The sequence below is a fragment of the Nannobrachium achirus genome (assembly GCF_963921795.1).
Source record: "Nannobrachium achirus genome assembly, chromosome: 4".
In the NCBI taxonomy this organism is placed as follows: domain Eukaryota; kingdom Metazoa; phylum Chordata; class Actinopteri; order Myctophiformes; family Myctophidae; genus Nannobrachium; species Nannobrachium achirus.
The window spans coordinates 44,780,172-44,803,715 of NC_137813.1; the positions used below are offsets into that span (position 1 = coordinate 44,780,172).

Below are 23,544 nucleotides of genomic sequence, written 5' to 3' on the forward strand. Positions count from 1 at the left end.
TATGTTGCAAAATAAAAAAAAATGTAATACACAGAATGTAAAATTTACAGAATATACTGTATTAGTGATCATAGATATACAAAATATACTGTACATTTGTGCACCTAAAATCTTGCTCCACCATGTTTGATCAAAGGTAGGCACCCTAGGTAGGTAACAAAAAACAGATACATTACATGATTGATAATTTACAACATATTTACAATAAATATCACAGTTCTTGTTTGCCCTGAGCCACTGTTTCAGATGGGTCTTGAAAGTGGAATATGTAAGGCACACTACCTTAAGTGGTTGGTCATTCCAAGATTTACTTCCCTTTTCTGAAAGCACATTATGTACAGATGTGATGTGATGACCTACAGTACTGTATACCGGTTCATATGTATGGCACCTCATGGTACCCTCTAGCTCTAGCAGTGGCCCTGGTGTCAATGCATTTGGCACCATCACTGTTGATATCCATGGTCACTGAGCTATACCGGTATGATCTTGCTCTAATACTAGGCCTAATTAATTTTAGGGAAGGAAAAGGTGGTTCATATTTTACTGTCCCGTAATCTCCAGCCGACAGACATCTGTCAGCAATGGGCAAAGAGATTGACATATTGTTAAGTGAAGTGTGACTTATGTTTCATTCATATAATATGCTGAAATAGGTAATTGCGTTCAAAGTGGTCTTCTTTAACAGTGTGCAGGGGCAAACGCCAAATTATTTTTCAATAAAAAAAGAAATCAGAAAATCCTTGGTTAGGAGTTACTTTGACAAACCTGCTGATAAATACACAGTGAGATTACACAAGATATGGGAGGAGACCTTTATCCCCGGCTTTCTCTGAAAAGCACGTTTGCTGATGCGTTTGTGGTTTGATGACATATTTCCGTTAACAGCTTCCTGTCTCATACCAGGGCGTTTGAATGTTCCCTCGCTCATTCCCCTTTGCACATTGATGGAGGTTGATGCAAGGTGTTTGACCAGGTTCCAGTGAGTGACATAACCTCCTCATCAGGACCAACTGAATCCAGTGTCCAGCCTCCTCGGCGGCAGAAGCAGGAACAGCCTTTGAATCAAGCCTTATCTCTCCCATCCATCCCTCCCACCACATCCTCCTGCTGCATGGGGGCTTACCTCTAAAAGCCACCATGTGGCCCCTCAGGATGCTGGGCCTTTTCATTCTGATGCTTTTACAAGCTGGTGAGTTATAACTGGTCTAAACTGTGATTAGATTTGGCACACAGTAAGATCTTCACTGTTAACTTATCTCAAAATGTACAGAATTAATGTAACCAAGTTGACCAAATGGGTGCCTTTGGTAACATTTGTACATAGAGTTACAAATTAAATGAACACTGGTTTTACTGTGTTCTATGTGTTTAATGAATCCTATTATTATTGTACTGATGTGAAAAACATGAGCATTTATTAATGTTCCCTGTTAACCACGTGTTGTTTTGGTACATTTGCAGTAGAAATATTCAATCACCTTAATACCAGGAGTGAAGTTATTGTAGATAAAATACACTATGAAAACCCCGACACCACATATCATTTTCTCTCAGAAGTGGAGATTGACATTGAAATGGCCTAAAATGGAGGGAAATTCGCAAAAGGCGGAAGACCTAATAGGCCCACGCTGCTGATGGTTTTGTGTCATCGTGAGCTTGTGGTTTAAAAGGGAGGGGTTGGTGTTAAAGCTTTTGTTTTTGTTTCCATGGGCAAACTGCAACTGTTGCTTAGAATATCCTTTTACATTGGGGTGGGAGTGGTGGGTGGCAGTTCCGTTAACACAGGAAAAAAAAAGAAGAAGAAGAATGAAACGAAACAGAAAGATCATACTGAAAACTGAAAACACAAAACATTTTTAAGAAAGTCTTTTGGCAGTTTGCTTTTATTTAGACTGTGTGTAGAGGGAAATCAGAGCCATGCATCTTTGTTATACAATGTACAGCAGTAACTAGACATGAAACCTATTCTAATTTGACCAGCTACTGTAGAGTAACTGCCCACTACCGTAATGAAATTGAGTGGTCAAGGCAGGGAGGCTTTGTAAAAGTTACAGAGGAGAGTCAAGAAAACAAAAGCATAGCAGGAGGATGAACTCAAATTGCAGGTTTTTAGGACAGTAGCCTACACAGTCAGCTATAGGCCTATTTTCGTCCATGCCTTAACCCTTATAACTAAACTTCTTTGCCCTTTTTTATTGAATAGTAACATTTTAAAATACTTAACATATTCATTCTACATGGACACGTTGTGAGCTTGTAGATCAACTATTTCAAATATTCAAAATAGTACAAAATGGCAAAAAGGTTTAGGGATAAGAAGTAAGGCATGGACGAAAATAGAGCCCAGAACATAAAATGGCCACAGAAATACAAACGTGTTGTTTTACTGTATCTATGGTAACAACACGTGTGGTGCAGCATAGTGTCTGAAAGGAGATTGCCATTGTTAAGACCCATGAAAACACCTGTTCATGTGTATCAACAGATGCTGATAGTGACTGCCCTCTCACCCTGCATCCTCCTGAGCTGGTGGTACAGTATGGAGACACAGTAGAAGTCAATTGCACAAGTGAAGATAGTGATCAATTAGGGATAGAGTGGTCCGATAAAAATGGAAGCTATGTCTCGGAGATGGAGGGCTTTGCTGTCTGGACAGTGAACGTGTCGGACTGGGACGCAGAGGCTCGGTGTCAAATCCAGAATGAAAGCCAATGCAGCAAAGACCTAAAGCTCACTGTATACCGTAAGTAACATTGGGCTTTTTAGGGGGAAAAGGGCTGACCTATTGTATACTTTGCTATTTGAAAATAGATTTAATAAAATGAGGGATGCCAGGGTTAATGTGATTAAGCAATGCCATAACCAATAGTCTTTTTCCCCCTGACAGAGAACCCAGAGTACATTACTGTGTTTCCCATTCCCATCAATGGGTCTCTTCAAGGAGAGGAAGGAAAAGAGTACCAGCTACAGTGTGACATCGTCCAGGTTGCTCCTGTGCAAAACCTCACCGTGAGGTGGTACAGAGGCAAAAGCATTGTGAAAAATGAGACAAATAGCAGCAACATGAGCAAAACACCGGTCAATGTGTCGTTCAATCTGACGCACACTCTCAGCAGAGATGATGATGGAATGGAGTTCACATGTGTGGCTGAGCTAGACCTGGGTCCAGAGATACCACAAACGCCTGTTAATCACTCTGTCAGCGTTCGAGTGCATTGTGAGTCTATAGTCAGTGGTATAAAGTAACTAAATACATTTAGGTACTGTACTATGTTGAGGCATTTGTACTTTATTTGAGTATTTCCATTTTTCTGAACTTTTACTTCTACTCCATAACATTTCAGAGGCAAATGCACTTTTACTCCACTACATTTATCTGAAAACTTTAATTACTAGTTACTTTGTAGATTTCGATTATTGTTACAAAACATACATTAACCACTTCAGCCCTACCTATATACATTTCGGCCATTTGAAAATAGCCAATCTACAAGCTCACAATGCGTTGCGTTGCGAGGCGGAACATTGTAAGCCTGTACTTAGATCTGCTATTTTCAAAAGTTTTATTTAAAAAAAGGAAAAAAAGTGAAATGGGACATTCTGCATAATGAGTACTTTCTATTTTTGGTACTTTAAGTACATTTTGTTGGCACAATACTTTTGTACTTTTACTCAAGTACATTTTGAATTCCATACTTCTACATGTAACAGAGTATTCCTACGGTACATTGCAGTATTGGTACTTTTACTGAAGTAAAACATTTGAGAACTTTTTCCACCACTGGTCTATAGTTATTACACAATAACAAGGTCACATATTCTTACACATGCATTTGTACTATGTAAATGCATGCCAAGTCAGTTCAGGTGTTCTCATGCAGCATTCTGCACTTATTTCTCCTCTCCTCTATCTCCAGATAAGCCTGGGGTTGTGTGTCCACCACGTTTCGTGGACGTGGAGGGTAATTTCAGCCTGAGCGCTGTGCCCTGCAGAGTGGAAGGGAACCCTCCTGCTGATGTTAAATGGTACCATAAAGAGAAGGTGATCGATGCCTCCTCAACCATGACCAGGAACGATTCCGGAGAGTATGTCATTGTAGCTACCAATCGCCTTGGTAACGCCACAGTTACTATTTTCCTCTCAGTGGAATGTGAGTGCTTTGAGAGGGACAGTTTAAAAAAAATAGCTTCAATTAGGACTTCAACTTCCGATCACACGTAGGCCAAAATGTGAAACTTTATCGTGTCATTGTGAGAGTGATCGTAAAAGCTCTATATTCCTTTTCAGATCCTCCTAAATTTGAGGACGTATCGAGCGCAGTCGATGTAACCATGGGCAGTAATGTGTCACTGGACTGTACAGCTAAAGGAAACCCACCTCCCCAGATCCAGTGGTTCCATGATGCTGAAGGATCAAGTGTTCTGAACATTTCAGGAATAAACAGTAGTGCAACCTACAATTGCACAGCAGCTAATAAACATGGGACTATAAGTAAGCAGATCTATGTTAATGTGATAATGACCCCTTCAATGCCAACCCCAAAGGAAATGGCCTCTCCAGCCACAGAGGAAATGACCACTCCAGCTCCAGGTACAGTAGATCTACAATTCACCAAAACAACACTGTTGATTTATTCTGCCATTAAGCTCAAAGGCATCTCCAAAACTATAAACTGCCTACCCATGACATGATCAGGAGAACACATTACATGTAAAACAGCTCAGTCAAACAATTTAAATAATCAATTTTCAACAATACGTTCAACAATACCAGTTTTACCTGTTGCTGTGGATATAATGTATCATTTTTAAATTCAAATAAAAATTGCTTTATATACCGGTAATTACTTTTCAAAGCAAAAAATAACAAATAAAATCTAATATCAACCAAAGATTGTAGTTGAAATGGAGAATTGTTTACACAACAAAGGTAGTTCCATAACAAAACTGGATATTCGTATAGGTGAAATGCTGCTTTAAATTGATTTTAAGATGTCTCATAATCAACTTTTGTCTGTTATTGGCTGATCCTTCTTGTGCATTAACTGAAACTTTATTTTGATTGGATGTGTATTAGAGGAGGAAAAAATCCTAAAAAAGAGCCTTAGTTTTTGAGGTACCCCTACCCGGGGTAGAACAAAACGCGACATCGTTTTTTCATATCTTTAGGATGTCCCCTTCATGAAATGGATTGTCCCAAGTTTTACTTTGACTGCAAAAGTCATGAAATTGATCCATGAAGGGACTCATCACATAGGCAAAAAAACGCCTATCCTGAAAGATGGAGTTCCAAGTCAATACTTTGTCATTTTCTACCTGCAGGTTGTTTTTACCTCATACTTGCACAGATGGTCCACAGGTAGTGTCCTTACATCCCAGAACAATCAGAATGCAAAAATATGGTTCTGTTTTGAATCTGCAGCCTTTTATATAAGGACTTTCTATAGGCGGAAATTACATTTCTAAGGAATGTTCCCCTGTAAGTCTGGTGATAATCTTCTATAAGGGGTAGAACAAAACGCGACATAGTTTTTTCATATCTTTAGGATGTCCCCTTCATGAAATGCACTGTCCCGAGTTTTACTTTTACTGCCAAAGTCATGAAATTGTTCCATGAAGGGACTCACCACATACTGTAGGCAAAAATCGCCTACCCTGAAAGATGGGGTTCCAATTCAATCCTTTGTCATTTTCTACCTGCAGGTTGCTTTTACCTCATACTTGCACAGATGGTCTACAAGTAGTGTCCTTACATCCCAGAACAATCAGAATGCAAAAATATGGTTCTGTTTTGAATCTGCAGCCTTTAATATAAGGACTTTCTATAGGCGGAAATGACATCCCTAAGGAAAAATCCCCTGTGATCCTGGAGATAATCTTCTATAAGGGGTAGTACAAACCCTGACAGTGTTTTTACTTGTCCTCTTCATGAAATGGATGGTCAGTAGCTTTACTTTTACTGCAGAAGTCATGAAATTGATCCATAAAGGTACTCACCATAAAAAAGCTTACCCTGAAAGATGGAGTTCCAAGTCAATCCTTTGTCATTTTCTACCTGCTGGTTGTTTCATCTCATATTGCACAGATGGTCTACAGGTAGTGTCCCTACATCCCAAGGGGGAGGCTCTCTCCATTCCGACATGTCGCCACTCCGAAATGGACTTCTTATTGTCGGAGTGGCGACACTCCCATGGGCCTAAGGTTTAGGGTTAGGGGTAGAGATAGGGTTAGTGTCGGAATGCAGACATGTCGGAAAGGAGACATGTCGGAGTGGAGAGATGCACCCATCCCAAGGCCTAATTCTCTTCACCTCAAAAGCAGCAAACATATTGTTCTATAAGCAGTCTATGGTATTCAGACTTAAATGCAGTACATTATATATGTAAGCCTATATTCAGTAGAATACACTACACTTTGTGCGCCATTCTTAATGCCAAATAATCAGCAGCCTTTTCTCATTTTCATTTATTTCTTTTTCAATCAACAACTATTTTGAGCAGTGTAAGGGAGACTGACCAATGTTTGATTATTTGGCATGCAGTAAGCCAAAGATTCTCAGATCCTGAAGTTCATGAATGTGCTTCGCCAGCTTGTTGAAAGCTTTTTGCTTATTCTGAACAGGCTGCTTGTTGCATTGCATCCAGTCAATGCATGCCATGCTAGAAGACTCTCACACAAAGCCACTCCCAATGTATTTGTAATATCAGACATTGGGATGTATCGTTGTCTATCCCATGACCAGCATGCATGAAAATGGCAGCTATTCCAAGGAGTTGTTGACTGACATAGTAGGCGAGCAACACAAGTATATCCATAGTACTGTACATATAAATTAGGCCAGGGTCTGAGAACCTTTGGCTTGACAGATAGTCTAATGGAACAACGTTTCAACCCTAGGCAAACCTGAAGAAGACCCACTAGGGTTGAAACGTTGTTCCATTAAAATAAAGTTGTCGCTGGAGCTTGTAAACAGTGTGCGGACTTCCTTCTCTGTTCATGGTGCGTATTTTTGGTCCAGCACCTGTAAATACTTTTTGGAGATGTGCGTGCTTCCTCCTCTGCTTTGACAGATAGTCTACCAGAGGCTTCAGGATGTTCAAGACAATATGCCCTCACTCTCTATGGCCTAAAAAAGAAGGCAAAGGGCCAGGTGTGTTCTAGTCTTGATGAGCTCCGTTGTATTCTTGCATCAACGACAGACATGCCAGTCTCACACCTGCCTCCCACTGAGGATATTTTTGAATGTTCAACAGGCTATGTACCAAACTGGTACAGTATATGATGCCACAATCATGTCCCCAAACCCCTTTTGTGGAATCCAGTTGGGAAGGGTTGGATGCTAAAGGATACATCACTAAAGCCTGTCCTGTTCAAAAAATAGCCTGCACCAAGCAGTAAGAGACCTCACCCAACTCTACTGCTATGATAAGGATTGTTGCAGTCAAAGTAGTACGTGCCTCAATGTCTCTCTGTGGGATTGTGTTGTACATAATATTGCTCCTGTATTTACAGTACATTGCCTGTAAACTAAAATAAACAAGAAATGACACAATCCTTTTATACCAGCTTGTGCCTTGTGGACCAGCCTTGACTGTAGAGCATTGTAGTGGCCCTTGGTTGTAATCCACTGGGAACTGAATTCCTTCTTACCGTTTATATTATAATAATATATACCATCATACCATATTTATTACCATAACATAAATAGTAAGACTGAATTCAATTAATTCATTGACCAGCCATTGACCAATAGATACACAGCCGATTACGTCACGAACAAACTCCTGACAAAATTATGTCTGAATTTGGGAGATCACAGCTTTGTATCCATTGACCAGCTTTGCAAATTGGTCAGTCCCCCTCACACTCAAATTAGTTGTTGATATGAAAATATTGAAAAAGAAATAAACGAAATAAATTAAAATGAGAAAAAGCTGCTGTTTGATTATTTGGCATGCAGTAAGAATGGCACACATATATAGAAAAACTCCTGATTCACAATACAAGCATATTATGACATATTCCTCTGGTTTATTTTGGTTGTTGGTGTATTCCCTATTGACAATCTGAATGGAGTTTGTTAATTTGTATTGATAATGAGCACCTTATCGATCCTGCTTATTGACCCATGGGCTTTTATCGAGCCCACTGTTGAGCGCTTTATAATATTTTGTGGGAAGATGTGAGATGTGAGATTCTGAATAGAACTGGTATCTTTTTGCATTGGCCAGTTGTTGTGAGTCTGAGTTTGAGGATGAGAATAGACAAAAGTAAAAAATATTGTCATTTAATATCTTTAGAAAATCATTCATTAGTGTGCAGTAAGTGTTAAATGGCTATATATTATGAATAGTACTGTAACAATGTATTAATCGCCTCTTGTCTTGATTATTTAAACATGATGTCATGGGCCGCTATGCTTAATAACAAGCTTGATAAGCCCAAAGCTTATTGATACCGGGATATCAAGTTTGTAGTAGGCCCTTGTTTCCAGCTCCTTCCCTACCAGTAAGTGGAAATGGTGTATGATTAACTTGTGGGGATATTTCTGCCCTTTCTTGGTAAATCACTTTTTTGCATTCTGATTATTTTGGGATTTAAGGACGCTACCTGTAGACCATCTGTGCAAGAATGAGGTAAAAACAACCAGCAATAGAAAATTACAAAGGATTGACTTGGAACTCCATCTTTCAGGGTAGGCGTATTTTTTGCCTATGTGGTGAGTCCCTTCATGGATCAATTTCATGACTTTTGCAGTAAAAGCAAAACTACTGACCATCCATTTCATGAAGAGGACAAGTAAAAGTTATGAAAAAACTTTGTCATAGTTTGTACTACCCCTTATAGAAGGATTACAGGGGAATTTTCCTTAGGAATGTCATTTCCGCCTATAGAAGGTCCTTATATAAAAGGCAGCAGATTCAAAACAGAACCATATTTTTGCATTCTGATTGTTCTGGGATGTAAGGACACTACCTGTAGACCTTCTGTGCAAGTATGAGGTGAAAACAACCTGCAGGTAGAAAATGACAAAGGTTTGACTTGGAACTCCATCTTTCAGGATAGGCGTTTTTTTGCTTATGTGGTGAGTCCCTTCATGGATCAATTTCATGACTTTTGCAGTAAAAGCAAAACTCGGGACAATCCATTTCATGAAAGGGACATCCTAAAGATATGAAAAAACTATGTCGCGTTTTGTTCTACCCCGGGTAGGGGTATGGTCAACTTCTGGCCTATTTTTTCCTCTACTAATGTGCTTTGCTTCTTGTTAGACATTCACCCTCTCGTGCTGAAGCCTGCCAGAGTGGTGGTACGATATGGAGATTCAGTTTCAGTCAACTGCAGTACATCTTCTCCTGACCACAATGGGATGGGTTGGGAGTCCGAGGTTGGGGGCACAGAAATGATGGAAAAAGTCACGTATGTCACTTGGACATTGGACAACTTGACAAACTGGGCAATAGAGCCCTCCTGCTACATTAATATTGGTGAAGAACAACACGAGAAGAAGCTACCTGTCACTTTGTATAGTAAGTACCAGTACCATTCATGTACTATTAGTAGCACAATAAGCATGGCAGGCTCAGATATGTGATAATTGTTATTTATTATTGTTATTTATTTTCACAACATTGTGAGCCAGTACTACAAATGTTCACCCCAGAATAGAGGTGTTAGGGTTCATGTGATCAACTTTAAAATAATAATAATCATTATTATTATTGTCTATAGAGACTCCAGATGCTGTGAGAATATCTCAGGTGAATCACACTGGGCCAATGTATGAAGGCAAAGAGTATCAGCTACAGTGTAAAATCATCAAGGTTGCTCCACTGCAGAACCTCACTGTGAAGTGGTACCACCAAAATAACTCCATCCCAGGACCAGTACCTGAGTTTGATGCAGCCGATGCTCTCCCTAAGGATGAAATTCACTCGATCAGAATCATTCCTAGTAGAACTGACCATGGAGCAAAGTACCGATGTGAGGCCCAGCTCGACTTGGGACCAGATGGACCACAGCCACCTCCTACTAAGACTTCATCACCTTTGACTGTTCTTGTGTTCTGTAGGTTCACACTTTACAGCAATATAAGAATGATTCATTATTTAGAAATAATTATTGAATGAAGGTAACATGAGATGTTATTACTTGATTTGTTTGTAGCTAAGCCTGTGATCCAAGGCTGTCCAAGTCATTTCAGTGGTGTTGAACACTCGTTCACTCTCAGTACGTTGCCCTGCCGTGCTGATGGATTCCCACCTGCCACTGTCCACTGGTATCATGAGGGGAGACAGATCGATGCATCTACGCCCCTCACCAGGATGCAATCAGGGACATTTATAACGAAAGCCCATAATTTCAGGGGCCAGACCAATATGTCTATTGACATCACCATAGAATGTATGTATGACAGGATTTATCACATTTCATACTTCTGAATGCAACATACATTGTTGTGGTGTGCCATCATTTGTTTTGATTAATATAACGCATTCTTCGCAGATGGACCTACATTTGACTGTGAGGGCCGCTATGAGGTTAAGGAGAATGATGAGAACAGTCTTCTGTGTAAACCTGATGGAAAACCAGAGCCTCGTGTCAGCTGGTTCAAAGATGGACAGGAGGTGCACAAGCCATCGACAAGGCGTGACAGTGGAAACTACACCCTCAGAGCAACCAACGAACACGGAACAACAAATCACACGCTATATGTTGACATCTTATGTAAGTAATTATGATGACTGTCCTGCCACTGCTATCATGCAAATATTAATGAACTTTATTTGTATAAGACTTTTCCAAAGTTCCAAAGTGTTTACAGAACAAGGTAAAAAAAAAAGAGCAGCGAGATATCCACAAAGAAATAAAACAACGTTTTAGGATAAAACAACGTTAATTAAACCAAATAATAACGATTATGTGATGTGAGTATTTGGACTATAGCTGACACCAACTCAGGACTCCTGAATTGCTGCCCTCTACTCCATCCCATCTAGCAACAGGATCCGGAGCTCAGCAGTGTTGCTGGCTCCACTGTCACGTCGCAGTATGTCCATGTAGTGTTTTGCACCTCTTTCCCCTCCTAGCTGTGCCTTAGGTTAGCTCCTACGGTGTAAATGGGCTCGCCATCAGTTCAGAGTGCCTGGCACAGTGCCCAGCCAGCCTTATCTTTCTCTCTCTGACCTTTTCTGTGAGGGAGGTAATAATAACAAATACAGAGGGATTAAACTTAAACCAGACATAGGCAAAATACACTACAAAAAATACATACATTTTCAGAATCAAAGATTTTATGGTCATGATTCACCAGAATCCTGGATGGCTTGATTCTAGGCTTAAAATAATTGATATACATATTTATGTAAATCTCTATGGCAGGGGTCTTCAACAGGGGGTCCGGGACCCCTAGGGGGTCCTCAGAGTTACTACCGGGGGTCCTCCAAATCTTTGTGTGATAGAAACTTTTTTTTCTCCTTTTTTATATTAACCACTTGAATCCTTTACGTCCATATTCTGATTTTGGGTCCCAGCTTCAGTTTACAGCAATATTAGAATGAAATAATTTCTGAATAGCGGTAACATGAAATGCTATGTACTTGTTTTGTTTGTAGATAAGCCTGTGATCCAAGGTGACTGTCCAAGTAATTTCCGTGGTGCTGAACACTCGTTCACTCTCAGTACGTTGCCCTGCCGTGCTGATGGATTCCCACCTGCCACCGTCCACTGGTATCATGGGGAGAGTAGGATCAATGCATCTACGCCCCTCACCAGAATGCAATCAGGGACATTTATATTGGTAGCCCAGAATAACATGGGCCAGACCAATATGTCTATTGACATCACCGTAGAATGTATGTATGACAACATTTATTTTATTTGTATGAATGGCAATGCAACATAGATTATTGTGGTGTGCCATCATTTCTTTTATTAATATAATGCATTCTTCGCAGATGGACCAACATTTGCCTGTGAGGGTCGCTATGACGTTAAGGAGAATGATGAGAACAGTCTTCTGTGTAAACCTGATGGAAAACCAGAGCCTCAGCTCACCTGGTTCAAAGATGGACAGCAGGTGCAAAAGCCATCGACAAGGCGTGACAGTGGAAACTACACTCTCAGAGCAACCAACGAACACGGAACTACAAATCACACGCTATATGTTGACATCTTATGTAAGTAATTATGATGACTGTTCTGACTGTTCTAAATATTTTTGTAAATCTCTATGGAAATTATGAATTTTCGATTTTTTTTGTGACACCAGAAATCCAAAGCCTAGGTGCCTGGGCTGAAAAAGCCTGATCCCCCCCAAGTGAGGAGGAGTTTTAGGAACAACCAGGAAGGCCCAATATGAGGATCTGAGGCTGTACACAGGCCATCATATCTAAAATGAGACTGGGAGTCTGTCCTTGCAGGGCTTTAAAAGCCATTAGCAAAATCTTAAAATCAATAAGATGGGTGTGATATGGTCGCGTTTCTCAGAATTTCTCAGTTAGTCAGTCTATCAGCTGAATTCTTTTTTTTTTTTGTGTGTTTTTTGGACTGTTGGCTGTTGATACTAGGATAGCAGACTGACAGGAAACAGGAAGAGAGACAGGGAGTGACAAGCAGCAAAATCGGGTTGGGCTCGAGAATTGAAGCAGCAACCCGCCGCAGGCTACACAGAGCCTATGTGGTATGCGCACCAGGACCAATCTGTACCAATTGGAGATGGGATTTAACTTTTTTGCTGAGCCGAGGGAATTACAAAAGTCTAAATGTGATTAAATAAAAGCATGAATGACATTTTCAAGGTCTCCAAATGAAAGGAAATATTTAAATCTGTCTGTATTTCTCAGCTGGAAGTAACATGATTAAACAGCCCATGTTACATGGGCATAACAAGAGTTGTTAAGTCATTAATAATAATGACTGAATGATGGTGACATTAAATGCTATTACTTGGTTTGTTTGTAGATAAGCCTGTGATCCAAGACTGTCCAAGTCATTACAGTGGTGTAACTGGTGTTAGAGAGTTCACGCTCAATAAGATGCCCTGCCGTGCTGATGGAAACCCACCTGCCACCCTCCGCTGGTATCATGGAGGGAAACTGATCGATGCATCAGCACCCCTCACCAGGATGCAATCAGGAGCATTTATATTGGAAGCCAATAATACAATGGGCCGGACCAATATGTCTATTGACATCACCATAGAATGTATGTATCACAACATTTATTACATTTCATGTCTTCTCAATGACTTATATCAGGAGAGCACAATATTCCATGTAAAACAGCTCAGACAACAAATTTAAATAAACCATTTTCAACAATGCATTAAACAATACCAGCTTCATCAGGCATGTTTCTGTGGGCATAATATATCATTTTCAAATTCAAACACAAAGTTGCTTTATATAATGACGCAAAATCAAAGAATAAATATCAACTAAAGATTGTAGTTGAAATGGAGACTTGTTTACAACAAAGGCAGTCGTATAAAGCAGTGTATTTGTACAGTTGAAATGCAGCTTTAAACTTAGGCTTAAACTGATTTTAAGCTGTCTTATAATCGACTTTATTATTGGCTGAACCTTCTTGTGCATTAACTGAAGCTTTATTTTGATTGGATGTGTGTGTGCTTCTTGCTAGATATTCATCCTCTCGTGCTGAAGCCTGCCAGAGTGGTGGTACGATATGGAGATTCAGTTTCAGTCAACTGCAGTACATCTTCTCCTGACCACGATGGGATGGGTTGGGAGTCCGAGGTTGGGGGCACAGAAATGATGGAAAAAGTCACGTATGTCACTTGGACAGTGGACAACTTGACAGACTGGAAAATAAAGCCCTCCTGCTACATTAATACTGATACACAACACGAGAAGGAGCTAACGGTCACTTTGTATAGTAAGTACCAGTAATACTTATGACACCATTTTATCTATCTATCTATCCATCCATCTATCTATCTATTTATCTAATCTATACTGTAGGTATAGTACATCAGTGATATTTAACCATTTAAACTCCATAGTTCGTTGACCAGATTCGAAAATAGCCTGTACTTGTAGATCTGATAATAATGCCGAAATGTTCACCCCCAGAATTGGGGATCTAGGGTTCATGTGATTAACGTTAAATTATTATTATTATTATTATCCTTTTTGTCTATAGAGACTCCAGATGCTGTGAAAATCTCTCAGGTGAATCAAACTAGGCCAATGTATGAAGGCACAGAGTATCAGCTACAGTGTAATATCATCCAGGTTGCTCCACTGCAGAACCTCACTGTGAAGTGGTACCGCCAAAATAACTCCATCCCAGTACCAGAACATGCGTTTGATGGAGCTGATGCTCTCCCTAAGGACGCAAATCACTCGATCAGAATCATTCCCAGTAGAACTGACCATGGAGCACAGTACCGATGTGAGGCCCAGCTGGACTTGGGACCGGATGGACCGCAGCCACCTCCTACTAAGACTTCATCACCTTTGACTGTTTCTGTGCGCTGTAGGTTCTCCACTTACCTGTCATCACACAATGTTTACACTCAGCACTATTAGAATTATTCCTTATTTAGAAATAAATACTGAATGATGGTAACATTAAATTCTATGTGCTTGATGGTTTGTTTTTAGATAAGCCTGTGATCGAAGGCTTTACACAGGGAAGTGAGACAGAATTTGAACCTGGCACTGACCTGAATCTGACTTGCATTGCTGAGGGCAACCCTCCTCCTACAGTCCAGTGGATCAAGTCTGCTGGGAATGTTGATCTCACCGCCACTGGAGGGCGCCAGAGCTCTACTTATCGTATCACAGGAGCCACGTCTACCCACGCTGGGGATTACATCTGCTTTGCCACGAATGAGCTTGGAAACGTGTACAGGACCATCACACTGAAGATGATGAAAGGTATTATTATTATTTACTGTGCTGCTGCTGAGCACAACATGGAAACATAAACACTGGAGTAGGCTAATAATAATGGCTGATGTGACCTTAACACAGACATAGGCTACTTTGCTGTCATCTAATCTGTATGAGACATAAAGCACCCCCCCACACACACACATTCAATCTGCACTGTCCTAAAAGTTCCTCCATAAATGTTTTTGCTGCTTCCTCATTGGCTCCAAAGTCGGTGACCCTTACGCAGCATTAACTTGATTGATTGATTGAACATTTTATTTGAAGGTTGCATAAATTACAGTATAACATTGAAAGACAGACCAATAGAATACAAATGTAAAAAGTAACCCCAAAGCTGCTTAAAACTATGAATGTAAAAGAGAATGTTAATTATTTATCTGGTGAAATTACATGAATAAATCTACCATTTCTTGTTAACTTTACAGATGAATCCACCACAGCAGCCAACCATTGGTTATGGATAATTCCACTGATCATCCTCACAATAATCATCATCTGCCTTGTGTTTTACTACAACCGAAGAAACCGTGGACATTATCGTTTGGATCAGGGAGGGCCCTCGGCCTCCACTATCCCCTTGCAACCACTGTTACCCAATGGTTCCAACTCCATGGTTTAAAGTGATGATAGGCCTATGGCAGAATTACCTTTAATCTTTATTTTATTTTCCCATAACTTTAGTGTTGACTTACTGCTGTTATGGTCAGATGATGAGATATGTGATTAATAGAGACACGTTTGCCTTCAAGAAGCCAGTCAGTAATGAAAGAATCAGCTTGTAAAAAAAAATAGCCTAAATGACAAAGCAAAAGCAATTAAGTGAAAGGTCAAAGGATGTAAGACATTGGTTCTCAAAGTGGGGTCCAGGCCGTCTGGGGACCCCCATGGGGGGTCATTGAGGGAGTTCCAGGGGGTCCCCAGCTAAATGATAGTTAGGAACCAAATGGACCCTTATGGGTGTGTAACTCAGAGAGTTTGACCTAAAAATGTAACCAAATTCGGTTCCATTTGTACACTTTCAGTTTCAGAGTTAAATTAACTTGATTTTACAATATAAATTGGGGTCCCAGAGATAGAAATGCCATTAAATGGGGACCCCGCAGCCTTATGCACGTCAAACTGGGGGTCCTTGAAATTAAAATGGTTGGGAAACACTGCTAGAGCCGTAAAAATCTTCTCTAATGGGGGTCCCTGGCATATCTTTTCAACTGGGGGTCCACCCACGGGTTAATACGTGTAAATGTGGGGGTCCACTGTCACTGAACTCCATGACATCATGAAAAAGTTTGAGAACCTCTGCCTATCACGGCCATGGACCATGGCCGTACATGTCCCTTTAAGAATTAGGGATTTGGGAGTGACGCGATATGAAAGCTAGTTTATCCTTTCCTTCGCTATGAAAAAAATATTTGGACTCTAAAAACTAGGCTAGTGCGACTGCGACCGCTCGTTGTCGGCGGCCCCGCGGTGTTGAAGTGAAATAAACGGCGGCAGAATGCGTCCGGCCGCTGGTCGCTGAAAAGTAACCGGAGCAGAGGGGAAGTGATTCGGTTACGTTGAGAAGATCTCAGATCTGGGCTGGATCACATCAGATCAGAGCAGGGCGTCCTCCTCCTCCTCCAGTGTTGTTGGGAATCAACTTTGAAGAAGTTCTTTGTATTCAGAGAGGGATATACAAGTTGAACATGGACTGGGGAACGGACCTGTGGGTGAGTTGAGTGAGAGCTGGGTGGAGAGCGTTATTGACGCGTTGTTTTATTGAATAGTTGTTGTAGATAAAAAAAATAGTGTCGCATTGTTGCGTGGTTACGGTTTGACCTCCTAACTGTACTCTGCTTTGAGGTGAAACAAGATGCAGGGGAGGAAAGCTAAGCTGCTACCCGCTACTGACACTGATACACAGTGTGCTAACGTTAGCCGATTGGAACTGCACAAGCAGTGAGCTGCAGACCAAGACACATAGTACAGTCTACAGACAGAACACGGTGTCGTACAGAACAGATCTGCAAGCAAACAACAACACGTCGCGTTGTTTGTCGCTTGTACGTTTAATCTTTTCGGTGAGCGTCACCGTTATGATTAGGTTTAAATCACCACATCACCTAAACGTCCATGTGCGCAGAGATTCAGTCAAATGTAACACATCATGTAGAGTCAATCTGCATGTTCAGGCGGGCTTATCCTTTGTGGAACACATTCGTTTATTGATTCATGATCAAATAAGTATTGCTTTTTTGTTTTTGTTTTTCCTACGTGAATTTTTACATGTTGTCGTTTAAATTGATGGAGATTGATGCAACATGCATTGCCTTGCTTCTCCACTGGTTGGAATGGATGATGAGTTGTCCTTGTCCTACCTACCTGTCAAATGAGTGGCGTGTGACTTGACAAATAATTTGCAGCCCAATGACAACAAGCCTGGTTACACTACTAGGAGCTGGGAGTCTGGGACTACTATTGATGATCTAACCAGATTGTATTTTGTTTGTTGTATTTTGTTACTTTATTTCTTATATGTTGTACTTGCATTGGCAGTTTCTGTACTTTTAAATTGCTTATGTTTAATATTTTTCATTTCTATTATTTGTAAATATGTGTAATAGCCACATCTATCTATCTATCTATCTATCTATCTATCTATCTATCTATCTATCTATCTATCTATCTATCTATCTAAATTGTGGTTTACTTTACACTGCAATTTGTTGTGCTTGCATGTTAACAATAAAACTGTTGAAGAGGATGATGATCTTCGTTTCTTCTGCTCTTTCCTTACTTGATTACTAACTAGTAAGACGCCTCAGGGAAATTCTTGGCCATCTGGCCAGTGATGTATATCGGACCAGTTACCCATATATGGAGACCCCTGGTATCCATATATGGAGTTCCATGTACTGTATACGGAGATATTCTGTGAGAGCCCAAACATGCTTACTCAGTTATTCGTTATGTGAAAATCCTATGATGTCTATGACATCTGACATCATACCCTTTTATGCCCATACATGGAGATCCCTGTCTGTAGAAACAGCCATTAGTGTTGTATGTGGCCGTTGTGGCCTCCATATATGGCATTCCCATATGAAGTCCTGTTAGATATGGGCTTAATATTGATTACATTAGGGAACTCCATATAGTTCTGTTAGTGTGACATCACAGTGAAGCCAGAGCATGCTGTCAGAGCGGCAAACCCATTCTGTTAAGAGTGGTTCCTGACATCACAGTGACGTCAGAGCATGATGACAGAGCGACAAACCCATAGAACCACAGTGTCAGGCGTTATAGACAGAGATACATACATACAGACAGACAGACAAGCTGTGACCGTTCACATACTAAACTTGCGACCTACGCTCGCAATAAAATGCTTATATTTGTTGATGCCTTCTGAGTGATTGGGTGAGAGGAAAGCTTGATGTTGGTTATTGATCACTTCAGGACACAAGAGCTCATGAATATCACATGTTGGATTGGAGTGATGGTGAGGCTTGCCTTGGACTGCTGACTTGCAGACTACAAGCCAGAACTTGGACAGGGTGATCCAACAAGTGTAAAGTGTCATGAGGGTATACATCGAGATAGCTCACAAACGCTATGGACCAGACACCAGAGCTAACATCGAGAATACTTTAACCCATTAAAACCTGAGGCTGCTTCAGTGTCTTCCTTAATAGTTTTTCGGAAAAACCTTTTCATGTCAAGGACCCCCAAAATGATGGATTTGGCCGCCGACCCCCATCTTAAAATATTTTGCTCCAGGGACCCCCCCAGAAGCAAATATTTGAGTAAAAACATGTTTGCAAATGTATATATATTTAAAGATTTGTGCAAATGTTCATGATTTTTCAAGAATAGCAGATCTACAAGTTCGCGGCACGAAGTGACGTGCTATGAGCTTGTATATCTGCTGTTTTTTTTAATAGCCAAAGAAATCTAAAATGACACGGATGCTTCCTCAGTTTTAATGGTTTTAGTTAAATTAAATCGAACATAGTTTTCAGATCATACCAAACAACACTTTATTGCCTTGACCACTGAAAGTTTTTGTCTGTATAGTACATGGCTACTACTACACTCTCACTCACTGTATCAGAATGTGTAAATGGAGCATTTCAAAGAGGAGGGTGGTGAGGTTCTGACCTCATTATAGAGAGTCTCCCCTAGGCCTGTTCCCTCTGTCCTCCTTCAATCCTGGTGCGACAGCCTAATTAGTTTTGTCCTAATTTGATGGAGTTATAGAGGAACCTATCCATATTCCAGTATTAATTAGGCCTTGTCGTGCAATTAGAGGAATCTGTTCTCTTCTCTTACGTTGTTTACTAATTTCTTTCAGGGATTCTTCTGGTCGGGATCATGGCTATGTTCCCTCGACCCTATGTTCCCTCAGCCCCACTGAGGTTAGGGTCAGGGTTTGGGTTAGGTTTAGGCATCATTTCTAGCCATCATCACTAATCACTATGCGTAACAACAGCCTGATTTTGTTTTAAATTGCCTAAACAGATATTACTTTTAATATGAGGGTGCTACTTTGTTTATATTGGTCCCATCTGTGTCTGGAAGTTGCAGACTTGGCAAGGCCTGACGAGTAGTGTAATTGGTCTTGTTAATGTTTGGCCAAGGAACCTCCCTTGTAGGCAGGGTTGCTCTAGTCTATGTCATCTGTCCTCTTGCTCTCCTTGTTGTTGTTAATCCAGTGGCTATTTTAAGCCACAACTTTTCACTGTTGAAGATCACTGCCGGGTTTTAAGCCCTGATAGAGAGTGCTACTAGGCCAATGTCAAAATCTGCCGTCCGTAGTGTGGCAGGTCTGGCTGTGTGCGCCGCGGCCCATGAGGTTCTGGGTGACTCGGGGTACAAACATTCACTCTAATCATGGAGAACCAGACTGGTGGCTTCTGATGGTGACTCGTTTATAAATTATTCTGTTAATTGATGACACTGCTTTGTTCTCTCAAGCATTGTTCTCTTTGTGTCGGGTGATGGAGGCAGTGGTAGGCTATGTAGGAAGGGTACAACATCATAAGCCATCAAGGCTGCAATCTGTTGGGTCTTTATTGATAATTTTGCTTTCATGCATCCATCCTAAATAAATACCCTTTTCTCTCTCCTTTTTGAATGAAAGTTCTGTGTGAACGCTAGTGGAGTTATGATTATCTTGACATTCATTCAAGAACGGTCATGAGGAGAATGAGATGCTCTGGATATTCCAAGGAAATTGGACAGGACATGTAAAGTAGCATCAATTTTGCACCAAAGTGTTGGTACTCGGGTGGCAGGGATGAAGAATTATACCATTATCTGTTTTCAGTGACAGTCTAATAACATATTTTTAATGTGCATTATCACTGTCCTTAATTAAGGACTGTTGAAGACTGACTGTGCAACACATTTGAATATGTTAAAGCGTGGACTACATAATGATTTGGATCTGATGTCAATGTATCGGATACTGTTAACTTTTCTCCAATATACAATAGAATACTAGACTAAATACTAGAATCCGTAGGGGACATAATATCCCTATGTTTGAAACATTTGATTAGTGTAGTCGTGGATACCTACTGCACATTTGTTTGCGTTAAATATTTGTATTAGTCATAAATCTGCAGTACTTGTTTGAGTTGTACCTACAGAAGACCTAGACCTAGCTTGCTTTGTTATTTCACTGTACTCCTTTTTCATTGCATCCTACCGTATTTGCAAGTCAAATGCACAGGACATTTTGCAAGGAGTAAATATCCTTCACACCCCCATAACAAAACCTTGTATTGGCAGTCTGTATCGACTGCCATTACGTCCCCAATTATTTACATTGATTCAGCCATCCAAACAGTCTCTTTCAGTGAGTCCTTACTCCACAAGGATTGCAGAACTCTGGCTCTGTCCTAACATTGTTGTTCTATAATTACACAGAGGGTTGTCCCACTCACTCATTTGGGCTGTCTTTTTTGGTTTTAGGAATTAGGGGTCAAGTCAAGCTCAACATGGCCTAACTTGTCAGGAATCCCTTTTCAGAGCCACCCCCCTCCATACTGTAAAAGTTATACCCAGGGGTGTCGCACCAAATTCTGGGCCCTGGGTACAAGGATTCGCTTCAATTATTTTGTGCTTTAACTACGGAAAAATAGCAGATATACAAGCTCACAGCACGGCACTTGAGTGCCGCGCTGCGAGCTTGTAGATCTGCTATTTTTGAAAAATCTTGAAGATTTGTGCACATCCTGGAATATTTTAAATCCTTCTATGTCAATGTTTCTATGTCAGTGATGCTCAAACTTTTTCATGTGAAGGACCCGCAAAATGATGTATTTGGCCACGGTCCCCCATCTCAAAATATTTAGTTCCAGGGACCCTCCCAGAAGCAACATTTGAGTAACAAATGTCCGCGTTTCACGACTTTTCAAAAATAGCAGATCTGCAAGCTTGCAGCGGTGCCACGCTGTGAGCTTGTACATCTGCTATTTTTCAAAACCTAAGTATAAAATAACTAAGGCCCCTCCACCTTGGGCCCTAGTAACTCGGTCCCACTTTCCCCCCCTTGTGACGCCCCTGGTTATACCACCAATAGAGAGTTGAGGGGTTAGGGTGTTAGTGGAGTGGGAGGGAGGGAGGGAGGATTTTTCTGATATCATCTCTCTCTAGCAGGCTTGTCTGAGCTTGAAGGTGTCATAAAAGCGCTGCTAAATAGCAGACAAAAGAGAAGGAGTCAACAACACAATATATACGGTACACCCCTTTTCCTAACAAGTGTGGGAGGTTTCTACAAATGCAGTCCTCCTCATCAGTCGGATGTCTATGAATTTGTGCCAAGCACAACTGATAAAATCCATGTCACTTCACTCTGAGACTTACTGAAACTTTACTGCAGGAGAGGAGAGGAGCACCTCCTATTTCCTGTCTGAAAGCTGTGACCTCCGTGACCCCCTCGGTTGTGGCCTTGTGTCCCCTGACTGTTCTCCCTCTCTCTTTCGATCTCTCAGTGTCTCTCTCTCTTTCTCTCCTGTGATTTAATGCTAGGAGGACACACATAGTCTGGCTACGGTCAAGGGTTTTGCACAAGCAGAGAGAATCTGTGGAATGCATAGGACATTTGAGGAGGGGGAAAAAATAAACAAATGTGTTTGAATTTATCACCCAACATCCAAACTCGTCACAGAATGGCATGCCCATTCATTATCTATCACTTCCATGTACCATGCCGTATGTATATGTACCCCCCCTGTGAGGTGTATGCTCAATAACATCTTGTCTTTTCCTATTTTGTTATCTCTGACATTCTGTCCAGGACCAATTTGACATCATTGAAAAGCACACACAGTCTGGCCTGGAGCTGGTGGAGAAATATGTGAAATTTGTGAAGGAGAGGACAGAGGTAGAGCAGAACTATGCCAAGCAACTGAGGTAGGTCTAATTCCTGTCATGGCTCCCTTGACGAAGTTGCATTAAAATGAATGCTTTCAGTTGTGCGTGCATGTGTGTGTTTGAGAGAGAGGGAGGGAGAGTGCTGTCTCTGTGGTCGTCCGTCCGTCTGTGTGTGTCTGTGTGTTGTTGCTCTGTGTGTGTCTGTGTGTGCGGTCATGCGTGCGTGTCTGTTTGTTCATTTGTTTGTTAGTGTTGGTGTGTGGGCACATGCTAAGGCGCCGTTTATGAAATGTATTCACTGTCTCATGACTACTTTGAGGTTACGTCCTCGAAACACTGGCCTCATTCTCCAGCTGAGCTCTTTCTATCAGCCACTCTCTCTCTCTCTCTCTCTCTCTCTCTCTCTCTCTCTCTCTCTCTCTCTCTCTCTCTCCTCGGTCCCCAGTTCACTCCCAGTCCTCAGGCCTACATCTGTTTAGTGCTGAGCTCTGCTGGATCACAGAGGAAGTGGGAGCAGACTGGCACAGTACAGACAGGATGTGGTTAGAGGAGGGAGTGGGGGGTGGAGAAAGTGAAACAAGGAAGAGCAGAATAGCCTTTTCCCCCTTTTTATTGTCTTTTTTAAGTTTCTTACGTAATTGTAATTGATTTTCAGCAGTTAACAGCAGTAGCATTTGTTCAATGTGGCTGTTCATGGGCTGGTGTTTTACGAAGGGAGCAAATGTTTACATAAGAATATTTCGGGGGGGCAGTCCTCTTCTGTCACACGTGTTTCTGAACCCCTTTTTTCAATATTTGCAGGAACTTGTCAAAGAAATATAACTTCAAACGAGGCAGCAGAGAAGAACAGGAGTGCAGGTGAGCCGGTGGCCTTGACCAAAAACATTTATGGAAAAAACACTGAACCTTCTGGAGCACTGTAACCAACCTCCGGTGGTGATGATATTTTATTGTCTCTATAAATGTAGTTGCTAAGCAATATCAGCATAAGACATTGCTTACTGGCAGAGCTGTTGCCTAGCAACATGGACGTATTGATCTGTCTCTTGATAGATGTCTCTGGGTCTGTCTGTAACAACACATGAAAGAAGAAAAGAAAAGAGCATCAGTGTAATATTGGAGGCTGTTCAGAAGGGTTTCACATGCTTGGCTGTCACATGTGGCAGTATAAAGAGTCAAGACCAGTTTAAGCATTCATTCTTGAATCCCAAGCTCAACGGTCATTATTAATATATAAATAGAAACAGCCTTAGTTTGG

At 41.0% G+C, this 23,544-nt stretch overlaps 3 protein-coding genes across 4 annotated transcripts in view; all 3 read left to right on the top strand.

Moving 5' to 3' along the window:
* Positions 1-1,140: 1,140 nt before the first annotated feature.
* On the top strand, positions 1,141-13,142 carry LOC308282930 (intercellular adhesion molecule 3-like; the record flags this gene model as incomplete). The annotated part of the gene is made up of 8 exons (XM_080723319.1): positions 1,141-1,192; positions 2,489-2,746; positions 2,891-3,220; positions 3,921-4,118; positions 4,292-4,420; positions 9,276-9,418; positions 9,843-10,071; positions 12,967-13,142. Coding segments are annotated over 8 exons (1,515 nt in total), but the record flags the coding sequence as incomplete, so codon positions are not given.
* A 6-nt stretch (positions 13,143-13,148) lies between these two features.
* On the top strand, positions 13,149-14,956 carry LOC308282931 (intercellular adhesion molecule 2-like; the record flags this gene model as incomplete). Its single annotated transcript, XM_080723320.1, has 4 exons — positions 13,149-13,209; positions 13,645-13,899; positions 14,167-14,502; positions 14,631-14,956. Exons 1-4 carry the CDS (start codon positions 13,170-13,172, stop codon positions 14,954-14,956), a joined length of 957 nt encoding a protein of 318 aa, XP_080579446.1. The 5' UTR covers positions 13,149-13,169.
* Positions 14,957-16,346: 1,390 nt separating this feature from the next.
* trip10a (thyroid hormone receptor interactor 10a) overlaps positions 16,347-23,544 on the top strand; it is a 39,764-nt gene continuing 32,566 nt past the window's right edge. For both annotated transcript variants that reach the window (XM_080724068.1, XM_080724069.1), the window contains exons 1-3: positions 16,347-16,633; positions 22,210-22,325; positions 23,088-23,144. In XM_080724068.1, the coding sequence (XP_080580194.1) occupies positions 16,610-16,633; positions 22,210-22,325; positions 23,088-23,144 (197 nt within the window). In that variant the 5' untranslated portion in view covers positions 16,347-16,609. The remainder of the gene's footprint in view (positions 16,634-22,209; positions 22,326-23,087; positions 23,145-23,544) is intronic.